The sequence below is a fragment of the Bos indicus x Bos taurus genome, chromosome 11 (genome assembly GCF_003369695.1).
Source record: "Bos indicus x Bos taurus breed Angus x Brahman F1 hybrid chromosome 11, Bos_hybrid_MaternalHap_v2.0, whole genome shotgun sequence".
NCBI classification, from domain to species: domain Eukaryota; kingdom Metazoa; phylum Chordata; class Mammalia; order Artiodactyla; family Bovidae; genus Bos; species Bos indicus x Bos taurus.
Window position 1 is genome coordinate 32,663,609 of NC_040086.1, and position 20,135 is coordinate 32,683,743.

At 36.7% G+C, this 20,135-nt stretch overlaps 1 protein-coding gene across 26 annotated transcripts in view; it reads right to left on the reverse strand.

Moving 5' to 3' along the window:
• NRXN1 (neurexin 1) overlaps positions 1 to 20,135 on the reverse strand; it is a 1,214,076-nt gene that overhangs the window by 664,819 nt on the left and 529,122 nt on the right. For all 26 annotated transcript variants that reach the window (XM_027555248.1, XM_027555233.1, XM_027555254.1 and 23 more), the window contains 2 exons: positions 15,773 to 16,211; positions 1,045 to 1,428 (listed from right to left, as the gene is read on the reverse strand). In XM_027555248.1, the coding sequence (XP_027411049.1) occupies positions 1,045 to 1,428; positions 15,773 to 16,211 (823 nt within the window). The remainder of the gene's footprint in view (positions 1 to 1,044; positions 1,429 to 15,772; positions 16,212 to 20,135) is intronic.

The following is a 20,135-nucleotide window of genomic DNA, read 5'->3' on the forward strand; positions in this document are numbered from 1 at the left end:
ATTTCAGGAGTGCAAAGGCAAAATGACTAGATGTGTACGGCTTGAAAAATAGATGGCAGGTTCCTTTAGGCTACATGTCTAAGACAGCAATGTTATTTGGAATATGAGAGGACAATGGGATAACTCGTCAATATTTTTTCATATTGATTTTTGTTCCATTGTTGAAAATGAGTGGCAATGAGTATAGTGACTAAAGCATTTATTTGAAACTCTTGAGTCGATGAAAAAATGTACTTAGACTTATTTGTTCTGCTATTTCTTCCTTTTGACTGGTCTCTAGATGAGCAGTGGCAGCTATCACACTTTACTTTTCCTTTAACCCTTATTCTCCTTCTAATGGGAGAAGAAAAGAAAAAAAAAAAATGTAGCTTTGCCTTCTGCTAGAGAAGGAAAGGGAGGCACCCATTCAGAGCTTCCAGACACAATAAGCCTAAATATCAAATTGGTAAAGAAACCTTCTGTAATCAGTTGGGTCTTAGACCAAGGTAAGTGTCTCTGAAATTGGGGTGCATTTCTGAAAATACTGGTGTAACTTAAATGGTTTAAAATCACCTTACTCTTCAAATTTCAACCTTGAGAAGGTCGACTAAAGTAAAATGAACAGGCTCAGTGTCAGGGAAGTTGCAACTTACAGCTTAGCTTGCTTTGAATGCTATTTTTGACCTACATATTACCACTGGATGCCAAAAGTATGCTGGATTCATTCGTTTTATTTTTTTATTTTACTTTCCAGTGTCTGGAAATTAAAAACTGGGCAAAAGAGACAGTGATTGTCTATGATACATCTTAGACCCATACCCTCAAGGATGCAAAGGACCTTACTATGTATTCCTGCGATATACTTAAAGGGCTGTGCATTCCCAGAATCAAGCCCTTTGAAAATCAATACAGACTTGTCAGTAAAGCATCCGTGTGGCCACTCTGCTTGCAGAGTTTACTTCCCCAGAGCACATATTACATTTCAATGGTCATTTAAGGTGTGAGGTCCACACTCAATACGTTTTTCATCTCAGGGGAGTTGCTGCTTGGATTTTGGAATCATACCTCTCTCACAGGACCTGCCAAGATAGCCTGTTCCGGAACAATCGCAGACATATCTGTTCCACCCATCCCTGCACATGCCGTTGTTTTTGCAGGGGTTGCTAAGGCACGGTTTTGCTGTTTCTCTTGAGCAGGAGGGCTTCACGCCAGCAGTGCTTTGAACTTCAGCCATTTGCCGGATATCTTTGCTCTGGCCATCAATGAACAGATCTCGTATGCAGCCCACGTAGCCGTAGTTGAGCAGCGCAGTCCACACCTCGGTGGGGAAGACGAGGCCAGCCTTATTTTCTGGCAAGCCTCCCAGGTACAGCTCATCATCCAGGTCCAGAATCTCACTCTCGCCAGGAGCGGTGTAAGGCGTGCGCAGCGTGTTGACAGAAATGGTACCTGGTGCAAAGACAGGAGAGCACACGGGTCTTTACAGAAGGTAACCTCTTCTGAACGTCACCCTTTCTTTCCGCCATCTGCCTGAGGGTGAACCCCTTGAGGGCAGACATTTCTTATTTTTCTTCCTATTCCTGGTGTACTTCCCAGGGAAATGAATAGAAACCTGAGGAATCAAGGAACTTGAAGAATAAGGCAGACTGTCATTAAAATGGTTGTTATTTCACTTTGGGAATGAAAACCAAAGTATACAGGCAAGAAGGACTTTTGTCAGCCTCCAAGAATTTAGGGGGAAAAAGAAGGAAAGGAAGGCAGGAAGGAAGGCAGAAAAGGGGAGGGAGGGAAAGCGGGAGAGAACGAGGGAAGAGAAAATGGCATACTTATCACTCTCTAACAGGTCAGCCAAGATTGCAAGAGAGGAAGAGAGGGGAGGGAGAGCGGATAAGGGGGTGCTTGTGGGGAGATGGTGAGGGAGAGGGAGAGAAAGAAAGAAGGAAAAATTGGCATTCTATATCACTCCCTGTAATAAAAGCCAGGCTCTCTTTGGTTAGTGTTCATTTGCAAAGCTGGTATACATCTGCAAATCAATGAAAGCTTGTGCTGTGTCCCCATCTGTAATAGACTTCATTGTTTTTTTTATAGACTACAATATGTTGACAGATTATAGCAAAACCTGACTTCATCACACTTAGCTGTATGAATCTTGATTAGCCCTTGTGGCCTCAGTTACTCATCCATAATATGGGCATACTAATATGACCTACCTCATATGAATGTTAAATAATACAAGTAAAATGTCTGGTTTGTAGTAAGCACTACATAAATGTGTGTAATATGATTCATCACAAGTCAAGTTAGGTGTTTATTTTTTCCTTTAAACCAAACTAGTTTCGTATTTAAATTAAGTCATTTTTTTTCTTCCTCACTACAGTGTGAGGAGAAAATTACTCTATTAGTTTATAAATATATGGAAACCCTAGTCTTAAACATGGGATTAAGAGGTAGACATTTATACGGGATTACTCGAAGATCACAGAAAAAAATATATATTTATGGAATCCATTAAAAGAATAGGAAAGATAGAAGGCATTTTCCTGATTAAAACTTCCCCAGTGTACCGCCAGATTACTCAACAATCCACTAATATTCTATTTCCAGAAAGATCTTTGCAAAAATGCAGGTATGATACCCGAAATGGACACCACACTGACCCATTTCCAGATTATTCCAGATTTCTTTCTTAGGTCTAGACCATAAATCAGACTAGAAAGAGTCTAACAAGAGAAAAGTGTATTAGAAGACTCAGGCATTTAGGATGTAGACACACAGGAGATGCCTGAAGACAGAAGATGGGGTACTAAATGTGGGGACAGAAAAGAAAAAGGTAATGTGTGTAGAGGGTAAGTGTGCGTGCTAAGTCGCCTTAGCCACATCTGACTCTCTGTGACCCCGTGGACTGTAGCCCACCAGCCTCCTCTGTCCATGGGATTTCCCAGGCAAGAATACTGGAGTGGGTTGCCATGCCCTCCTCTAGGGGATCTTCCCGGCCCGGGATTGAACCTGCATCTCTTATGTCTCCTGCATTGGCAGGCGGGTTCTTCACCACTGAGAAGCAGGAGAGTAGGAAGATGTTGAGCTGAGGCCCGCTCCAAAGGGAACTACATACAGCCTGCGGTGAATGTGGAACCTGCATCTAAGCACACAGGGCTGCGGGGCCTGCACTGTGCCCAGGAGACCCTCAAATCCCAGCAGAGGCGCACTCCCCAGTGTGAGCAGCGTAATGGGATCTGCCTTTCTGAGGGAGAAGGGCAATGGAAGCTGCCGACAGAGACTGTGCAGCAGGCCAAGTCATTAAGAGTGCATTTGTCTCTCTAGACTTCCACAGAAAGAAACGGAAAAGGCTCCTAGGGGAGAAACACTCGGAGGCATTGCTATTTTGGCCTTCCAAAGAGGGGAGTATAATAGGGATTTTGGAGGCAGCAAAAGAGGAAAATGGCCAAGTACTCATTTACTGTTCACGTTTATGCAGGTGTCTAGAAGAAAATTCATTAGAAATACACAGAGCAGAAAATCCTACTTAGAAAGATATTTTAAAAATCATTTAGGGGAAATAAAATATATAATTCTGAGAGAATGGTGACACTGTTCTAAACAGAATTTCACCACATGCATTTTTAACTGTCCAAAATGCCCTAAGAAGTAAATTAAGACATGATCCCTAATCACTGCAGCAGCTAAAGTAAGTTAGAAAATGATGAGAGTTAAGTATTAATGATAAAAGGAAAAGTGGACATAAAAAAAAAAAAACAGCATACATTGAAAGCAAAGTTTTGTACGCAAGGAAAACAATGACTTAGGTTTTTAAGATAAAAGAGAGAGAGGCGCCAGCCCCTATTTTTAATTAGTTCAAGACTTCCTGGAAATGAATACATATTATTGAGACACAACTGTTAGGAGACACAGAGTAAGTTTTACAAGACTGGGGATATCTTTTTTTTTTTTTAATTTGATTTTATTTTATTTTTAAACTTTACATAATTGTATTAGTTTTGCCAAATATCAAAATGAATCCGCCACAGGTATACATGTGTTCCCCATCCTGAACCTGGGGATATCTTGTATCCCCAGACTGGGGATATTTTTAAAATATCCAATTTTCCCCATACGCCTTTTTATTCATGGAATAAGTTTGATTTAGCTCAGGACTGGGAAAACACTGTGAAAAACTCTCTTGTCCTCATTCGTGGTGTTATGATTCTGACACTAAGGATGAGGATGTTTGGAGGATTCCTGAGATGAGGAAATCCAGTGGCTTGCAAAACACTTCAATCGGTCTCCTCTGCGTAGTTTGCAGAGTTCAGTACACTCTGGGGTTTCTGTCTTCAGTATGTCTACCCTCTTGGGGCAAATCTGCTGCCAAGTATTTCAGATAATCATCCATGAAGAGTTTGTCTGACAGAATGGAGTGACTAGGTCTTCTAACTATGGTGCATTAGTGCCTGCTCTGAACAAAGTATTTACGTTCAGATATTTCTCTATGACCCATTCCAGTATGGCTCAGCTGCTAAAGAGTCTGCCTGTAATGCAGGTGATACAAGAGACGTGGGTTCAATCCTTGGGTCAGGAAGATTCCCTGGAGGAGGAAATGGCAACCCACTCCAGTATTCTTGCCTGGGAAATCTCATGGACAGAGGACCCTGGCAGGCTATAGTCCAAAGGGTCACAAAGAGTCGAACACGATTGAGTGACCAAAGATTATGTCTCTATGGATATTCTTGCTGTGGCCAGAGTAAGATATTCACTATAACTTTGAGATTAGAGTAGAGTTTTCTGATCACAACTAAAGTTAAACCATAGTTTTCATGCAGCCCAGTGCACGCATACACATACACACACATATATTCACACATTGAAATATCTGTTTAACAGGAAAATCTCTCTACTACTTCTGAGACACTCTGATAATGTTTTCTTATAAGTATATTAATACAAATGCTAGACATGACCCACCAAACTCATTTCAGAACTAACTGACAGGTTGTAGTCTATGTTCAAAAAACACTAAGAAGTTACTATCATAAAGAGTAAGATTGCTCTTCTCCTTATTATCCCTTAGAGAGACAGTCTGAGACTTCTCATGGGAAGAAGAATAATGAAAGGCAGAGAAGAAGCAAAAGAATAGGATCCTACCTTCACATCAAATATAATCCAAGAAAATAAAAACTTTCATTTAGCCCCAGTTTCAAGGTATGGAGTCTCCATGAACAAATGCATGTATTAGATATTATTCACTGAAATAGTTTACAAACAGAATGAAATGACTGTGACCCAAAATCACCTACATGCTTTACATGCTTTGTCAATTCACTTGTATGTTAGAAGATCTTTGTAAAAGGTATGGCAAAAAAAAAAAAAAAAAAAGGAAAAGGGTAGGACTTGAGAGGGAACAGAAATTATTATTTTTATGTTTTGAAGATTCAAAGAGTAAGAATTTATTTAAAATAATACCAATATTTTATTAATTAGTCAAACTCAAAATAGAGATTGATATTTTAGGCTTCCCATGCATAACTGTCCTGAAACACATCTGTTTCTGGTAAAGGATTTGAATCCCTAGTTCCTTAATGATTTTATTATTGACATGAATCAAGGGACCTTTTTACCTAACCAAAAAAACTCATGATGGAATTTCCAAATTCCGTCAAGTCAACTTAACACTTACATAGGAGAACACTGAAATTTCAGTATTAACGTTCTCAGGTGCCTATAATTGAATTATAAAGTCAATGATCACCAAGAAAGTATGAAATGAATATTTAATTCTTATTCATTGATAATTAAAGGCCATGAGTGGTTGCCGCAGTCGTATATATCAATAGAAATTAAGCACTTCCAAAGGTTGAGGTTTGATTATATGTAAATAAATACTTAAAAGAAAACAGAAATCTGAGTGTGCTATTGGATTATCCCTCTATCATTTTTCCAGGAATGACAAATACTGGCATGTTCTCTTTGAAACAGCTTGATTATTTCACACATTTTACCTTCTTCTACTATAATTACATGTGAAGTTTCTGGCAAATAAAACATTTTCTGTAAACACTGTTATATCTGAGCTGCTATAATATGTAGATGGCAGTCATATTTGGGGACTTACTTGGATGGGTGTTTCATGCTTCAATATTTAAGAATCCGAAGTACCTTGCTGTGCTATTTTACTTTTAAAGAAATGAAATTTCAGCTGAAAACAAAGGTATTTGTGTACATAGGACTTTTAACATCTTAATATAGAAATCACATTAACTTGCGTGTGTGCTCAGTAGCTTAGTTGCGTCTAACTCTTTGAGACCCCCATGGACTGTAGCCCTTAAGGCTCTTCTGTCCATGGGAATACCCAGGCAAGAATACTGGAGTGGGTTACCATTTCCTTCTCCAGGGGGTGTTCCTGACTCATGGATCAAACCCACATCTTCTGCCTTGGCAGAAAGATTCTTTATCACTGAGCCCCCTGCGAGGAGCCCACGTTAACTTATATTAACATTTAAATCTAGTTGTTTTCATGGTATGTGCAAGAGGTAAAACAAAAGTAATAAACTAAATAGATTAGGCAATATTTAAAAATATCCATAAGCATAAATAATATAAATTCATCTTAACGTAAGAATATACATAGGGGAAAACTTAGCTATAAAAATGGAAATTAGCTTCATGTTTTGGTCTGGTATTTATAAATTGTTAGTTTCTACTCTTTTTCTCATCCAGTTCTTCCTGGCTATTCTATTTCCCAATTAGCTTAGAGGGTGAAAAGACACATGAAGCAAAGGTGAGATTTAAAACAAGTTAATTTGGTTTCAAGTTTTAAATTACTGCAAAAGTTTAAGTGATTGAGAAATAAGGGAATAGAAAGTGTGTTCTAATGGGAAATGATTTTACCTGGTCGAAGGAAACCAATTTTCATGTTCTAGCTTTGCAACTAACTAGCTCAGGAGCTTAGTCAAATAACAGATTTATTAAGCTTCAACGTGACTCTTATGCAAAATAAACGACTTGCCTGGATGGTTACTAAAATTCTTCAGTGAGTAAAATTTTTGTAATTACTGTTTAAAATATTTTTTTAGTTGAATATAAATTAAATCTATCTGTAACTCTGCTTCGAGGGAAGCCCAAGTGGCTCAGTAGTAAAGAATCTGCCTGCCAATGCAGGAGACGTGGGTTTGATCCCTGGGTCAGAAAGATCCCTTGGAGAAGGAAATGACAACCCACTCCAGTATTATTGCCTGGGAAATCCTGTGGACAGAGGAGCATGTAGGGTTGTAGTCCACAGGATCACAAAAGAGCTGGACAGGACTTGTTGACTAAGCAACAACAATTCTGTTTCACCCTTCATTCCTGAAGAAAATCAGGTTCCACAAACTTATACACTTACTTGTCAAATTTAGTATCCTATTAACAAAACCAAACTCGGTAAAAAGGCATAATACAAGCGATAAAAACAGAATGAAGCACTGATTTCAGTGTGTGATGCAAAATGAAAAATACATGATTCCCATAAATAGATAGTAAAAATACCAAAATATTAATGATGGGAGTTTTGAAGTAGTACAATCATAAATGGATAGTTTTCTTGCTTTCTCTTTTCTTTCTTTATTCTTTCTTTCATTTTAGTTTTCTAAGTCTTTTAAAAAACAACTTCATGTATTAGTTTTATAATAAGAACTAAAATTAATTTTGCTTGAAAACAAAACAAAAATATAATCTTAATATTCTGTTTTCTGGTTATTACTATGTATTTCTTGTTTACTTGGATTACTGTGAGCTGGGAATTTCAGAAATTAAACAGATAAATGAAAAAATAAATCTTGAAGCAACACTTAAAAGTTAGATATTTCTTAGTAAAAGCCAAGAGAAAGGAGAAAAGGGCAGCTCATACACTGCAGATAAGAGTGTAGACTGGGACTTCTCTGGTGGTCAAGTAGTTAAGTATTTACCTGCCAATGCAGGAGACACAGGTTCGATCCCTGATCTGGGAAGATTTCCACATGTCACAGAGCAACTAAGCCTGTGTTCCACAATGACTGAAGCCCTGACACTCTGGAGCCCACACACTGCAACTACTGAGCTCATGCCCCACAACTACTGAAGCCCTCATGCTTTAAAGCCCATACTATGCAACAAAAGAAGCCATTCCAATGAGAAGCCCATACCCTACAAGTAGAGAGTAGCTCCCGCTCTCTGCAACTACAGAAAGCCAGCGACCAAGACCCAGCAGAGCCAAAAATAAGTAGTTTTTTTAAAGAGTGTAGACTGAAACAGCTTGTAGTAAAATAACCTTTGATTATCTTTAAAATGTAGTTAACACAGCAATTCCAGTTCCCATAATCTATCCTATAGAAATTCTGATCAATATGGATAAAGATATAATATAAAGACTTTAATTATAAATTAGTTTAAAACTGGATTTTTTAAAAAGTTAAATGTCTTCTGTGAGCTGGGAATTTCAGAAATTAAAAGATTTATGAAAAAAGTAAATCTTGAAGTAACATTTAAAAGTTTGATATTCCTCTATCAACAGAGGAATATTATAATAGAGGAATAAGTAACCATTGATATCTTTAAACTAGAGATATATGATATCACTATAAAGGATGGCCTAAAAAAAAAGTTAATATTTTTAAGTCACCCAATAATTCGTAAAGAGTAAACTTTATGTAAAAAAGAAGCTCTGCATTTATTTTATATGTGTAATTATATTTATAGATATGTTGGTGCCTAGGAAAGTATCTGGAATTTTTCAACAACAAATTCTTTTACCAATGGAAGTGGGGGCTGAATTCATTATGGAAGTGTGTAGAAAATAAAAACTTTTCACTTAGGTATTTTATGAGCTGATTAAACTTTTTCACTAACAGTACATATTTATATGTTTCAGATATGTCATGAATTAAGCACAGGCACACATACAAACACACATACTCATAACAGTATATTTATACATATGAATTTTTAAAATGATCATACACAATGCTGGGAAGTTGTAAATATCAATCAAGTGACATAGATCACAGCAATTAAAATATTATTTTCTAGAATTTCCACAGATTTCTGCTCAGCACTCCATAGTGACAGCCACTACGGCTGTGGTGGTCAGTTAAATACTTATTTCTTTTTTTTTGGTGCTCCCACACATTTTTCTTTTTTGTAAAATTTTAATTGGAGGCTAATTACTTTACAATCTTGTGGTGGTTTTTGCCAAACATTCACATCTTGAGGAGGCACCTGACACCAAGGTCCAGTGTCTGCCCCCAAAGAGTAGACTAGAAAGATTTAGTACATTTAGAAAGAGAGGTTCCACCTCTCTGAGTTTGTGCTCTGTTGATGAACATTTTAACTTTATTTTTTTTTAATTCACTGTTTTAAACTAAATTATAATGAAAGTCTTCATATTATATCTTTATGCATACAGATCAGTCAACCAACTCCCAAGACCAATGTATAAAATAAGAATGCCAAGTTACTAACTCTGATGAGAGATTAGCCATCACATGATATGAAATGTTTCCTCAGAGATGCTGATTTATAATCCAAGTGTGTATTGATTCATTTATGATGGGAGTTTTAATAACTTTAGCCTAGGGTGGTTTGACACCTTCCCTTATCTCAGGTAAGATGACCTGCCTCTGTCTCTGTAGTGGGGTGGAGTAGTCAAGTCCCTCGGGCAGTGCTTAGATGGGTACTGCCTATGTTTGCCTCCATGACTTTCTTTCCTACAGACACTATAAACATTGATACATTTGAGTCCTACAGCCCAGGAAGCTTGGTGAAGGTGCCTCTGCACACTCTGCTCTGATTCTTAGATGCTGTTTCCATAATTCCCACAGAATAAGTGTTGTTACTTTAGATATTTTTCAGTTAAAAAAGACTTCATGATATTATATTAAACAAATAGCCTGAAAAAGTAAGTCTGTACTTTAATTGCAATTGTATAAAATATATGTACCTGTTAACAAAAAATAGAGGAAGATATGCAAAAATGAAAATGTTTTAAACTGAAAACTGCTATGTGTGTTTGTATATGCACTTGCTTAATTCATGACATGTCTGTATTTTACATTTAATTAAATTGATCCTTATATTCATTTATTTATTCTGAATGTATTTTAGAGAAGAAAGTCATCTTTGCCTTTCCTCCTCTCTCCATTCAAAACATTTTCATATGCAACATTGACTCCTCCTCTCCCCATTCAAAACATTTTCATATGCAACATTGACTCCATCTAGTCATTAGGATTGTCAAATAATTGATAAATTATTGATAAGGTATTTTAGTCTTCCCATGGATGGGTAGTGGTGTTTAATGGACATGGGTACAAAATAAAGCATTATACATTCACTTAATGTTATTTCAAATGTATGCAACAGGCTACTAGATAGAGGCATGGGAGGAATGTTTATAGTCAGAGGGCAAATTCAAATGAAGACCTAAACAGAGAAATCCTCTAATGGTTGTTCAAGTAGAAATGTGTAAGAGGGGTGATTCATGAATGGTATACACAGAAATCAGTGCTGGTAATAGATAGCTAGAAACTGCTGTTCACATCAAACAGTGATTACTATAAACCTCTAATTATGTGCTCTGGAGAGAGCCTTGTGCTTTTCCCTCTGTAATTTCTAGTTCTTAAACTGGAAGTCTGTGACTTCGATTCAACTCTCAATGGCTTCTTAACTGTTAAATGTAGGCTTACCCATGAATAACTGCTGATACAATCTGCTATACCCTGCTGTACACAAGCAGAATTTGATGAGAATAATGAGTTTTCTCTTTGATTTCAGTGTGCAATGATGGCTTGCAAAAATAAGAAAAAAATGACTGGCAGTTTACTATTAAAAATACTTGAGAGGATACTCTTGACTCAAAGAGCTTAATGCAAATTTAAACGATATATCTGCCCCAAGAAAACAGTCATTAACTTCTTCTTAATTTTAGCTCAATTCATCCTTTAGTTAAATACTTGGGAGGCGATTTTGTACTGAGTTTGGGAGCAAAAGCAAGGCAAAGGGAAACCCTAGAAAAGGTAAGAAGCGTTGGTAAGAAAATACTGAGTTGTTCATCCTTTAAACTTTGCAGAGTAATGAGTCCCATCAATCATATTTATTAACTCAGCAACTTAGGAGTCTTGCTCTGTTAAGTAATTATGTTATATATTGAGCATATCCACTTTTGTGACATTCAAATCATCCACTCTGACCCACAAGTCATGCCGGCATTTTGTATGGTTCCTCCTTTGCCATTTAGCGCAGGATCTGAAAACGCCACCTGTGGCTTAGTCCGCGTAGTCCGCTGGTCCCCAGCGTGACCAGTCATGGACTAAGCAGGCAACCACAGAAGTACGGAGAGAACAGCTGTGGCAAATCAGTGTTAGTCAAAGTTTGGAAGTGAAAAAGTTTTTCTTTCCCCAAGTTATGGAGTGGAAGAAGGACATATAACCTAATACAATTAATTGTGCTGAAAAATTCTGGAAAAGTATTCAGATGAAGGTGGTATTTCTCATTAGACAAAGGGCTCATGTACCCACCTCTTAGTGAATGAAGGACAGAAGGACAAATAACCAGAAAAATGGACATCCTGAGTGACTGTCTTCCTCGTCAGTAGTGTGATTACTGTGGCTGCATATTCTAGCCCTCAGAAAGAAGTGAACACCTTCCCTCAGGATGAATGCTCCTTCTGCCTACATGTTCACATGAGCATGATACAGGGAGCTCATGAATAAGCAGGAATAGCAGTTCTGTTCTCATAAAAGTTTGTCACAATCAACTAACAGCTGTTTAACTCCCCCACTGCATTTTTTTCCCAGACATCCTGACTTGGAGGATGGCATCATATTCATAAAAGAAGACCTGTTACCCTGGTATACTGTGTAAACTGCTTTTAGGAAGTAACATAATTCCTTTAAGAAGTTGCATTTACAACTAAAAGAGTGCTATTACTTTTCAAGTGTAATGATGTTACTATTTTTAGAATATTGGGGTGGGTTGGCACTGAGTCATTTACATGTTTTAATTCTTTATCTTTTTCTTATACCAAATGTGTATGGAGCACCTGTTACTGCATATAGAAGCACCAGGACCTGTGGATATAAATAAGATAGTCCTTGTTATACATGGATTTCCCTTATAAACTGGGGAATATCAAAAATTCAATCTATCTACCAATATAGGTTTAATCTCTGAACAAGATAGCCAAGAATTATTAGCATCAAGTTAATGACCATGACTGCTGGCCAACTAATTTTAGTATGGTCAATAGGAGAAAGAATAATTCCTAGGCCCAGGATTCCTCTATTTTAATAACAGAGATAATACGGTTCATTAAATGCTTTTAAAATATTCAGCCAAAGAGGTTCCCAGACAAATCAATAGCTATGACCGTCATTGTCCATGTGTCAGAAATCAGCCAACATTGCCCTGTCATATCAGGATCATTTCCCATATTATATTAAGAGTAATTTTCATATAGCCTCTGAATATAGCTGATGTGAAATATGGGTGAAACAAATTATTTCTTGAAATACTATGTTTCTTAGTTTCAAAAGTGAAAGTGTTAGTTGCTCAGCCATGTCTGACTCTTTGTGACCTCGTGGACTGTAGCCCACCAGCCTCCTCTGTCCATAGAATTCTCCAGGTGAGAATACCAGAGTGGGTCACCATTCCCTTCTCCAGGGGATCTTCCCAGCCCAGGGATCAAATCCAGGTCTCTTACATTGCAGGCAGATTGTTTACCATCTGAGCCACGAGGGAAGCCACTTCCTAGTTTTAACTGAGCTATAAATTTTAGTATTTCACCAAGCGTAACTCAGAAATATCCTTTAAGTAAAATAAAAGCCAGTACAGCTAGTCATTCAATCTTTTAAAAGCTGCTTTATACCAAACCAATCCAATGTGCAAATATAGAACTTAATTAAAATACTATATATAAAATATTAACAGCTGCAGTTATTAAAACTACATTAAACTCCCTTGAGCTAGGCCAACATAATGTGAGCTCTTTTTTTTTTTTTTCCTTCAATTTAGTAAAGGCAGAATTTGGTTTAGTGAATGAACACTGGCTTTTATATTGTTTGTTTCATTTCACTAACCTGAAATCATTATCAAAGTACTTTAGCATCAAAACACCAACATCAAGCATACTAAATATTTCCACTGGATTCTAACAGAAATCCACCATTTGTTTATCTTCTTTCTTACTGCAAATAATATATTCTCTTAAGGCATCTCTCTTTTTCTCATTCAGCACTGAACTTTGTAAATTAAAGTTGGTATTTTCTGCTCTGACCTTTTCCAATGAGGGTATAAACAGAGCAGTTAATAAAATTTTGGTAATCTGGATGAATTAAAGAGCTTAAATAGAAAAAAAAGTAGATTTTCCTTGGCTTGAGGATTAAGGTATTAATCTGATTCTTATTGCAATAGGTCATCCAGGGAACTTGGGAGACTAATTAGATTGCATCACCACTTAAGGCTGGAGAGAAATATCCAGGTATAAATCATTATTATCAAATGAATAATGGATGGTTTTATCTTCCATTTCATATTATTTTGCACTTAATAAAAATTTGACATTAACTACATACGTTTTCATACAGTTAGAAAATACCTAGAAAAAATTTTAGGTGAAAGAAATACAACCGATCTGAAGTGTAGTATTTTTTTTTTTTTGCCCTTCTGAACTTTCAAAAGATACCTACTGATCTGATCAGTTATGTTTTAAATTGTTATAATATCTGACTAAAATTATATATATTCTTGAAAGTCAGTTTCAAAATTAGTTCTAGATATATTTTAAGTCAAGTGATAACATCCATAAGTTAGTATGTCAAACATAAGATTAGTCATGTTCCCATCCTCTTTTAAGTCTTCTTTCTGAAGCTTCTTCAGAAGTAAATGAATTGTTAACTTTGATAGAAATAGGCTGGGGGAAGCCAACAAGTAGCCACCTATTGCAATATTTCTGTATTCATATCAATGAACTCTTCTCAGCTTAAATCGGAAAAACAAAGAGGAATCCAATTTGTAATGCACAGTATAGTACAACAGATCAAAAAAAATTTTTTTTTTTTTTTTTTGTTTACTGTTTACTCTCAATCATCTAAGATACTGGAGAAAATGACAACACCTCACAGACTACACAGAACAGTAGCTTCTTTTCCTTTTGAATTTCTTCAGAGGAATTAAAGAACATAGAGACCAAGTTTACAGAGAAGAATGAATCAGAAACTGTCTGTAAAATTCTTGGGGATCAGAGCAATGGGTCCTGACCCTCCTTCAACACTTCACCCTCACCCCTGTCTCCCTCTCAATTTTCATACCTTTCATCTTTTTATTTTAGTGGACAAAAAAGATATTTCCAAAAAGGTAAATATGATCTTCTAGATAGATAAACAGAAAAGGAAGGCATGAATAATTGTAAAATAGCAAACTGCTCTGCTGCAGAGAAGCCAGAAACAGACAAGTGACATGGGAGTCTGTGAAAGGAGGGAGTGAGAAGGGGAGCTCACCCCAGCACTTCAGCAAGGCCCTTCTAACTGGGATGGTAATCACAGATTCTTGGATCTGAAAGAAGCACTCTAGGTGTCATCTAATGTCATCTGATCTGTGGTTTCCAAATGTGGCTGACCAAATCACGTCCTCAAGAAACTTTGCAAACATGTAGAATCCTAGTCTCCATCACTATTAATTCCCTGTCCCTGGTACTGGAATCAAGTGACTCCTTCCCAAGATGCTTTGCAAAGAAAGAAATCCAGGCCTTAATAAAAAAAAAAAATGCTGAGGCCAAGCTTATACTGGTATTTAGTGGAGAATCCAGAGAGGCTGGTATAGTATAAAACCAAATAAGAGAGTTGGGGGAGGAAGAGGAGAGTGGCTAAGTCTAAATTCAACCATCTTCACTTAGAAGATAACTTGATTTGTAAGTGAGAGGTCCAATCAGCATGAAAGCGAAGGGTGAAGAAAGCGAAAGACATAACATACCATTGCAAACCTAAAACAAATTGTTTCTCTCCCCACTCCCCCACCACCTCTGGGTTTCCAAATGCTATTTCCTTTGCCTGTATGGTCCTTGTCCCCACAAACCTAACACTGCTCAACTCCCTAAGCCCCCTAATCTACTTCTGCATTTCAGAGTAAGTAAATGGTATTTCTTCAAGCCTCCCTACCACATGCCCTCCTTCCCCCCACCTCACAAGGACTTCAGGAAAAAAATAAATAGTGCAGCAAAAGAAAGTCAGAGAAATAAATCCTTGTTGGTGGAATTTGAAACCTCTTTTATCAGAAAGGGAACCTATTTGGAAGGCAGCAGAGTTTTGCCAGCATCCTTGAAATCCTCCTGTATGGATTAAAGTGTTTTTGATACTGTAGGCCCATCTTGGATAAAAACTATATTGTATTAAACTAAGGATTTGATATATGAATCATTGATTTTTTTTTTCCAGATTTTATATTTACCACTTCAGGCACTCTCAGACATCCAATGATATAAGAGATAATTGGGAACATAAGAACCTTGAGTTTTGTCATTTGCAAACTCAGGATAAAATTTTTTGCAAGATTTGGCACTTGATTATCCATTTAATGTTCATTTAAGAAGCTGTTCTTGAAGTCATTTGAGCATTTGGGGTTTGATGCCCAACTATGACGATTAATTAGCTCCTTCTGATTTTTATATGATGTGAAACAGAAATAACAATTTCCTTTCCCCTAAAGACAGAAATGCAAGAACTCTTTAATATGAGTTGATTTTAATTCCTTATGAATGGTGTTCTAACAGATAACAACATAAAAAATGATAAATTACCTGACCGTCCATCTCTCTGGAAGTCCACATGATACCATTCTCCATCATTCACCTTCTTCTGCAGGGCTTTGATTTTGATTGTACCCGACCCCATGTCTAGGAGGAGGTAGAGGTGGCCATCCAGCATCTCAATAGCAAAGAAGTCTACCTTTATCATCTGTGGGTGCTTGGCATCTTTTTGGTGTCGTGGCTTGCCATGACTAAATAAGATGAGGCCATTTGGCTCCGTTGTACGGAAATCAAAGGATATGGAGCCTGTTTTCTTTGCATTCCATTTAGGCAAAGAGATGAAGGATTCTGGGGTTTCAAAGGTGATTGGGTCCAAAGTTGCAACATTCTCACATTTAAATGCCACCACTCCATGGATCTTCATCTTTGGGTCACCTTGCTTGGCAAGTCGAGATAATTCCAGCCTTACATCATTATTTTTATACACAACCTGTAGGGAGAGGATAATAGTAAGAAATTGTGCCCATATTTTAATATTTCAAACTTATTATCAGTTCATGTAACTTCCAAGTAGAGCATGAAAAGACATACAATGTTTATTGCCTTTTGATGTTCAAGACAGTTTTTTTTCAGCCAAATAAAATCCAGGTATCAATTTGTTGAACTATTCTAGCCTAATTTCACTCAAATAATGTGTGTACACACTCACACAAAGTCTCCGTAGCTAACTCAAATAACTTGAATAAATCTGTATAGAAATTTCATTATTTCAAGTGTGTGTAGACTTGCACTTAAAGCATTTGCTTTTGTTATTTGGCTATTATGCTTTGTTTATTAAATATGCTGAGGTTTTTCAGTTTTACCATCTCTGGAATATTTGAAATTAAATACTTTCAAATGCCAGTCCCCTAAAATATAGGATCACTTCCATGGTATATATATCCATGGTATATATTAACTTTGTAAAATCACAATTGAGATAGAAAACATCTTAAATTTTCTCAGAAAAATTATAAAATATGACTAGGATTCAGAAGTTCTCTCTTACCCTGCCCTGCATTAATAACTGTTTGAATAATGTTCGTTAACTCTGGAACTTGGTGTTCTCCCTAAATCCATTAGGTCTATATAACCAATGCTCTTAATGTATACTGATATGGAACAAAGTTTGCCTTATACCCTCATTTCCAAAGGCACTTCACCAAAGTGCTGGGGTAGTTCTCATTATTTGTTTTGGGACTCCAAACAGCACTTTGGACAAATTCACCGGAATGGCTCACAACACCATGCAGCTGCTATCACATCACCATAATAAATTTGTAGCTATTTCGACATAAGGATAAAGAGAGATTCACATCCTTTCTCTACAAAATCCATACCATGGATAATTACATTTCCAAAAGATGTAAGTCAAACTGACTTAAGGATAAATTATTTATCTATGTCCAGATAACTATCTAATTATTTTTACAAAGACACTTGAAATTTCACAGCAGCCAACACTGTCAGTTTCTAAATTCATCTATCCATGTATAAAAATAAACTTGTATAACAGAATAAATAAGCCTGTGTTTGATTAGTGCTATAAAGTTAACCAGGTCAAGACAGCTGTTATTTCTTCTAAACCCATGGTAATTGAGCCAATAATGCGGCTGATAAATTTCCTGATAGGATTTGTTAATGAACGTTCACTTTTCAGAGTGAGTAAAAGTGCAAGTTCTGGCTTCAGACTCCCTGAGTATCATCTCCAAGACTTGTTTATAGAGAGATAATACTTTATGAGCATGCTTAGTCACTCAGTCGTGTTTGACTCTTTGTGACCCCATGGACTGTAACCTTCCAGGCCCACCAGGCTCCTCTGGACGTAGGATTCTCCAGGCAAGAATACTGGTGTGGGTTCTTTCCTACCCAGGGATCAAACCCGTGTCTCTTATGTCTCCTGCATTGGCAGGAAGGTTCTTTACCACTAGCACCACCTTGGAAGCCCCAACATTTTTCAAGATGGTTAAAATAATTAAAGAAGAAAATGCATGTGATAAAATCTACCTGAAAGGGAATCAATCCAATGCCAAGCACATTGTAAGATCTCAGTAATATCAACCACATCAAACTGTACGATAATAAATATCATCTCTTTATTGTCATCCAGTAGACATAAAGATATGAGTTCTAATTTATTATGAGAAAATGTTCAGAAATTAAGCACACTCATATAATTGGTATATTTTAGATGAATTATGCCAACTAAATATATCACATATTTCAATGCTACTCCTGGTGTTTCAGTTTATTTCTATCTTGAAGAAGGATTATTATAAAGAATATTATATCCCTTATTCTTTGAATATATATATATATAAAGGTTTAACAAACATCTATTGACAACAAATCCACCTGCAATGCAGGAGACCTGGGTTCAATCCCTGGGTTGGGAAGATCCTCTAGAGGAGGGCATGGCAACCCACTCCAGTATTCTTGTCTGAAGAATGCCCATGGACAGAGGAGCCTGGTGGGCTATAGTCCATGGGGGCAAAGAGTTGGACACGACTGAATGACTAAGCACAGCACATTAACAGCAAAAGAGAAATGCACTAAACTATAATGAAAAAGAATTATATTAATTCTTAATATACTTCCTTGAAAAGAGAAAGAACTATTTATTAACCCTCGGGAAAGATGATATATACGGTTGATTTCTCTGAGAATCTTTAAAAGTGAAAGTGAATGTAGCTCAGTTGTGTCTGACTCTTCATGACCCTACGGACTATACAGTCCATGGAATTATCCAGGCCAGCATACTGGAGTGGGCAGCCTTTCCTTTTTCAGGGATCTTTCCAACCCAGGGATTGAACCTAGGTCTTCCACACTGCAGGCAGATTCTTTAACAGCTGAGCCACAAGGAAATCTTCAGAATTGGATAAAATGCTATTCATGGCAGATTTTCTAAGTTTCATCACCTCTCACCATGATTTTAAAGCTACCTAAGCCTAATTTTTGTTCATTTTTCCTGATGATTTATATCTTAATATGTGGAGATTCTTCTGACATTAATCAGGAATGAGTATTTTCTGACCCAAATGATGCAGATGATAATGCTGATCCATGCTAACATATCACCATAAAATAGAACTATAGCAATGGAATTGGATGTTTTTGACAGGAGCAAGTGTGTATAAGGTACATTGTCTCATGATTCCCACACATCAGCTACCAGAAAGCTGAAAATATGTAGGGTTAGGGCAATTTTAAGTGAGAATTTCAGTGAGAGATTTAAAATCTCATGAGTGAATGGGGTGCCCTGGTGATTCAGGAAGATTCAGGGAGATGGAGAAGAAACATTAGGATTCCCTAGATCATAATACTTAGGCTAAGCCATGCACTATGCCCTACCACCCAAAATGGGAAAATAAATCTCCACCAAAATGTCTGCTCTATGCAGGCAAAAACCCTGCAACAAGATCAGTGCTTGGCATGGAGCAGATATTCAATAAACACTTGCTGAGAGTTGAATAATATTCTTTCTTCATTTTTTAAAACCTACTTCACATATTATTAATAACAATATTTACAAGTACAGTTAAAAAATAACAGAATGTGGTATTATGCACCCATATCATAACCTAGCTATAATTTTTAGCCAATTTCCCTAGAAAAATGTGAAAACTTACATACACGTTCAGTTACAAATGGCAAGCTGACCTATCACCTTCAAACTAATTTTATGGGGTAGAAACTACTTTCACAGTAAAACACCTGAGTTAAAATTCTCCAGTAGTGAAATAATTTTTCTAGAAGAACTATCTTGAGCACGATTTTTTTTTTCTTCTCATTTCGTATATTTTGAAAGGCAACTCTAGAAGACAGAAGAGTGATATTGGATAGGCAGGCTGATGGCTCTCAGACCTATCCAACTGCTTCATCTGACCCAGATTTCATAAGCACTATACTTTTCTAAGGCTAGACTTACTCTTAAAATGCACTGAACATAGTTCAGTTATGATGAGTGGCCAGTAAGCACTCCAAATCTTTTTTTTTTTTTTCTTTTGCTTCCTTCTGAGATAGTATGGTCTCTAATCTACAAATTGTTATTCATATATGTTTTTCTTATTTATGTTTAAAGTTGCAATCATTTAATAGTTTCAACAAATCTTCATACACTTTATCATCTTAAAAGTTGTTGATGTTTTTACACATTTATTTGGATCTTCTTACAGAATCAATATTTTGGGGGGATACTGATTTTAAGTTTTTCTGAAGAGTAATTCAAAATGTTGAATTTCACTTCCCTGCTTCATGAAACGATAACATAAGCCCCAAAGAAATAGAGACATATTTATTTATTTGCTGGGCTTTTTTTATAGTTTGCTTTAGCTGACATATGATTTCCATACATTGCTATGAGATGATCTTTTTC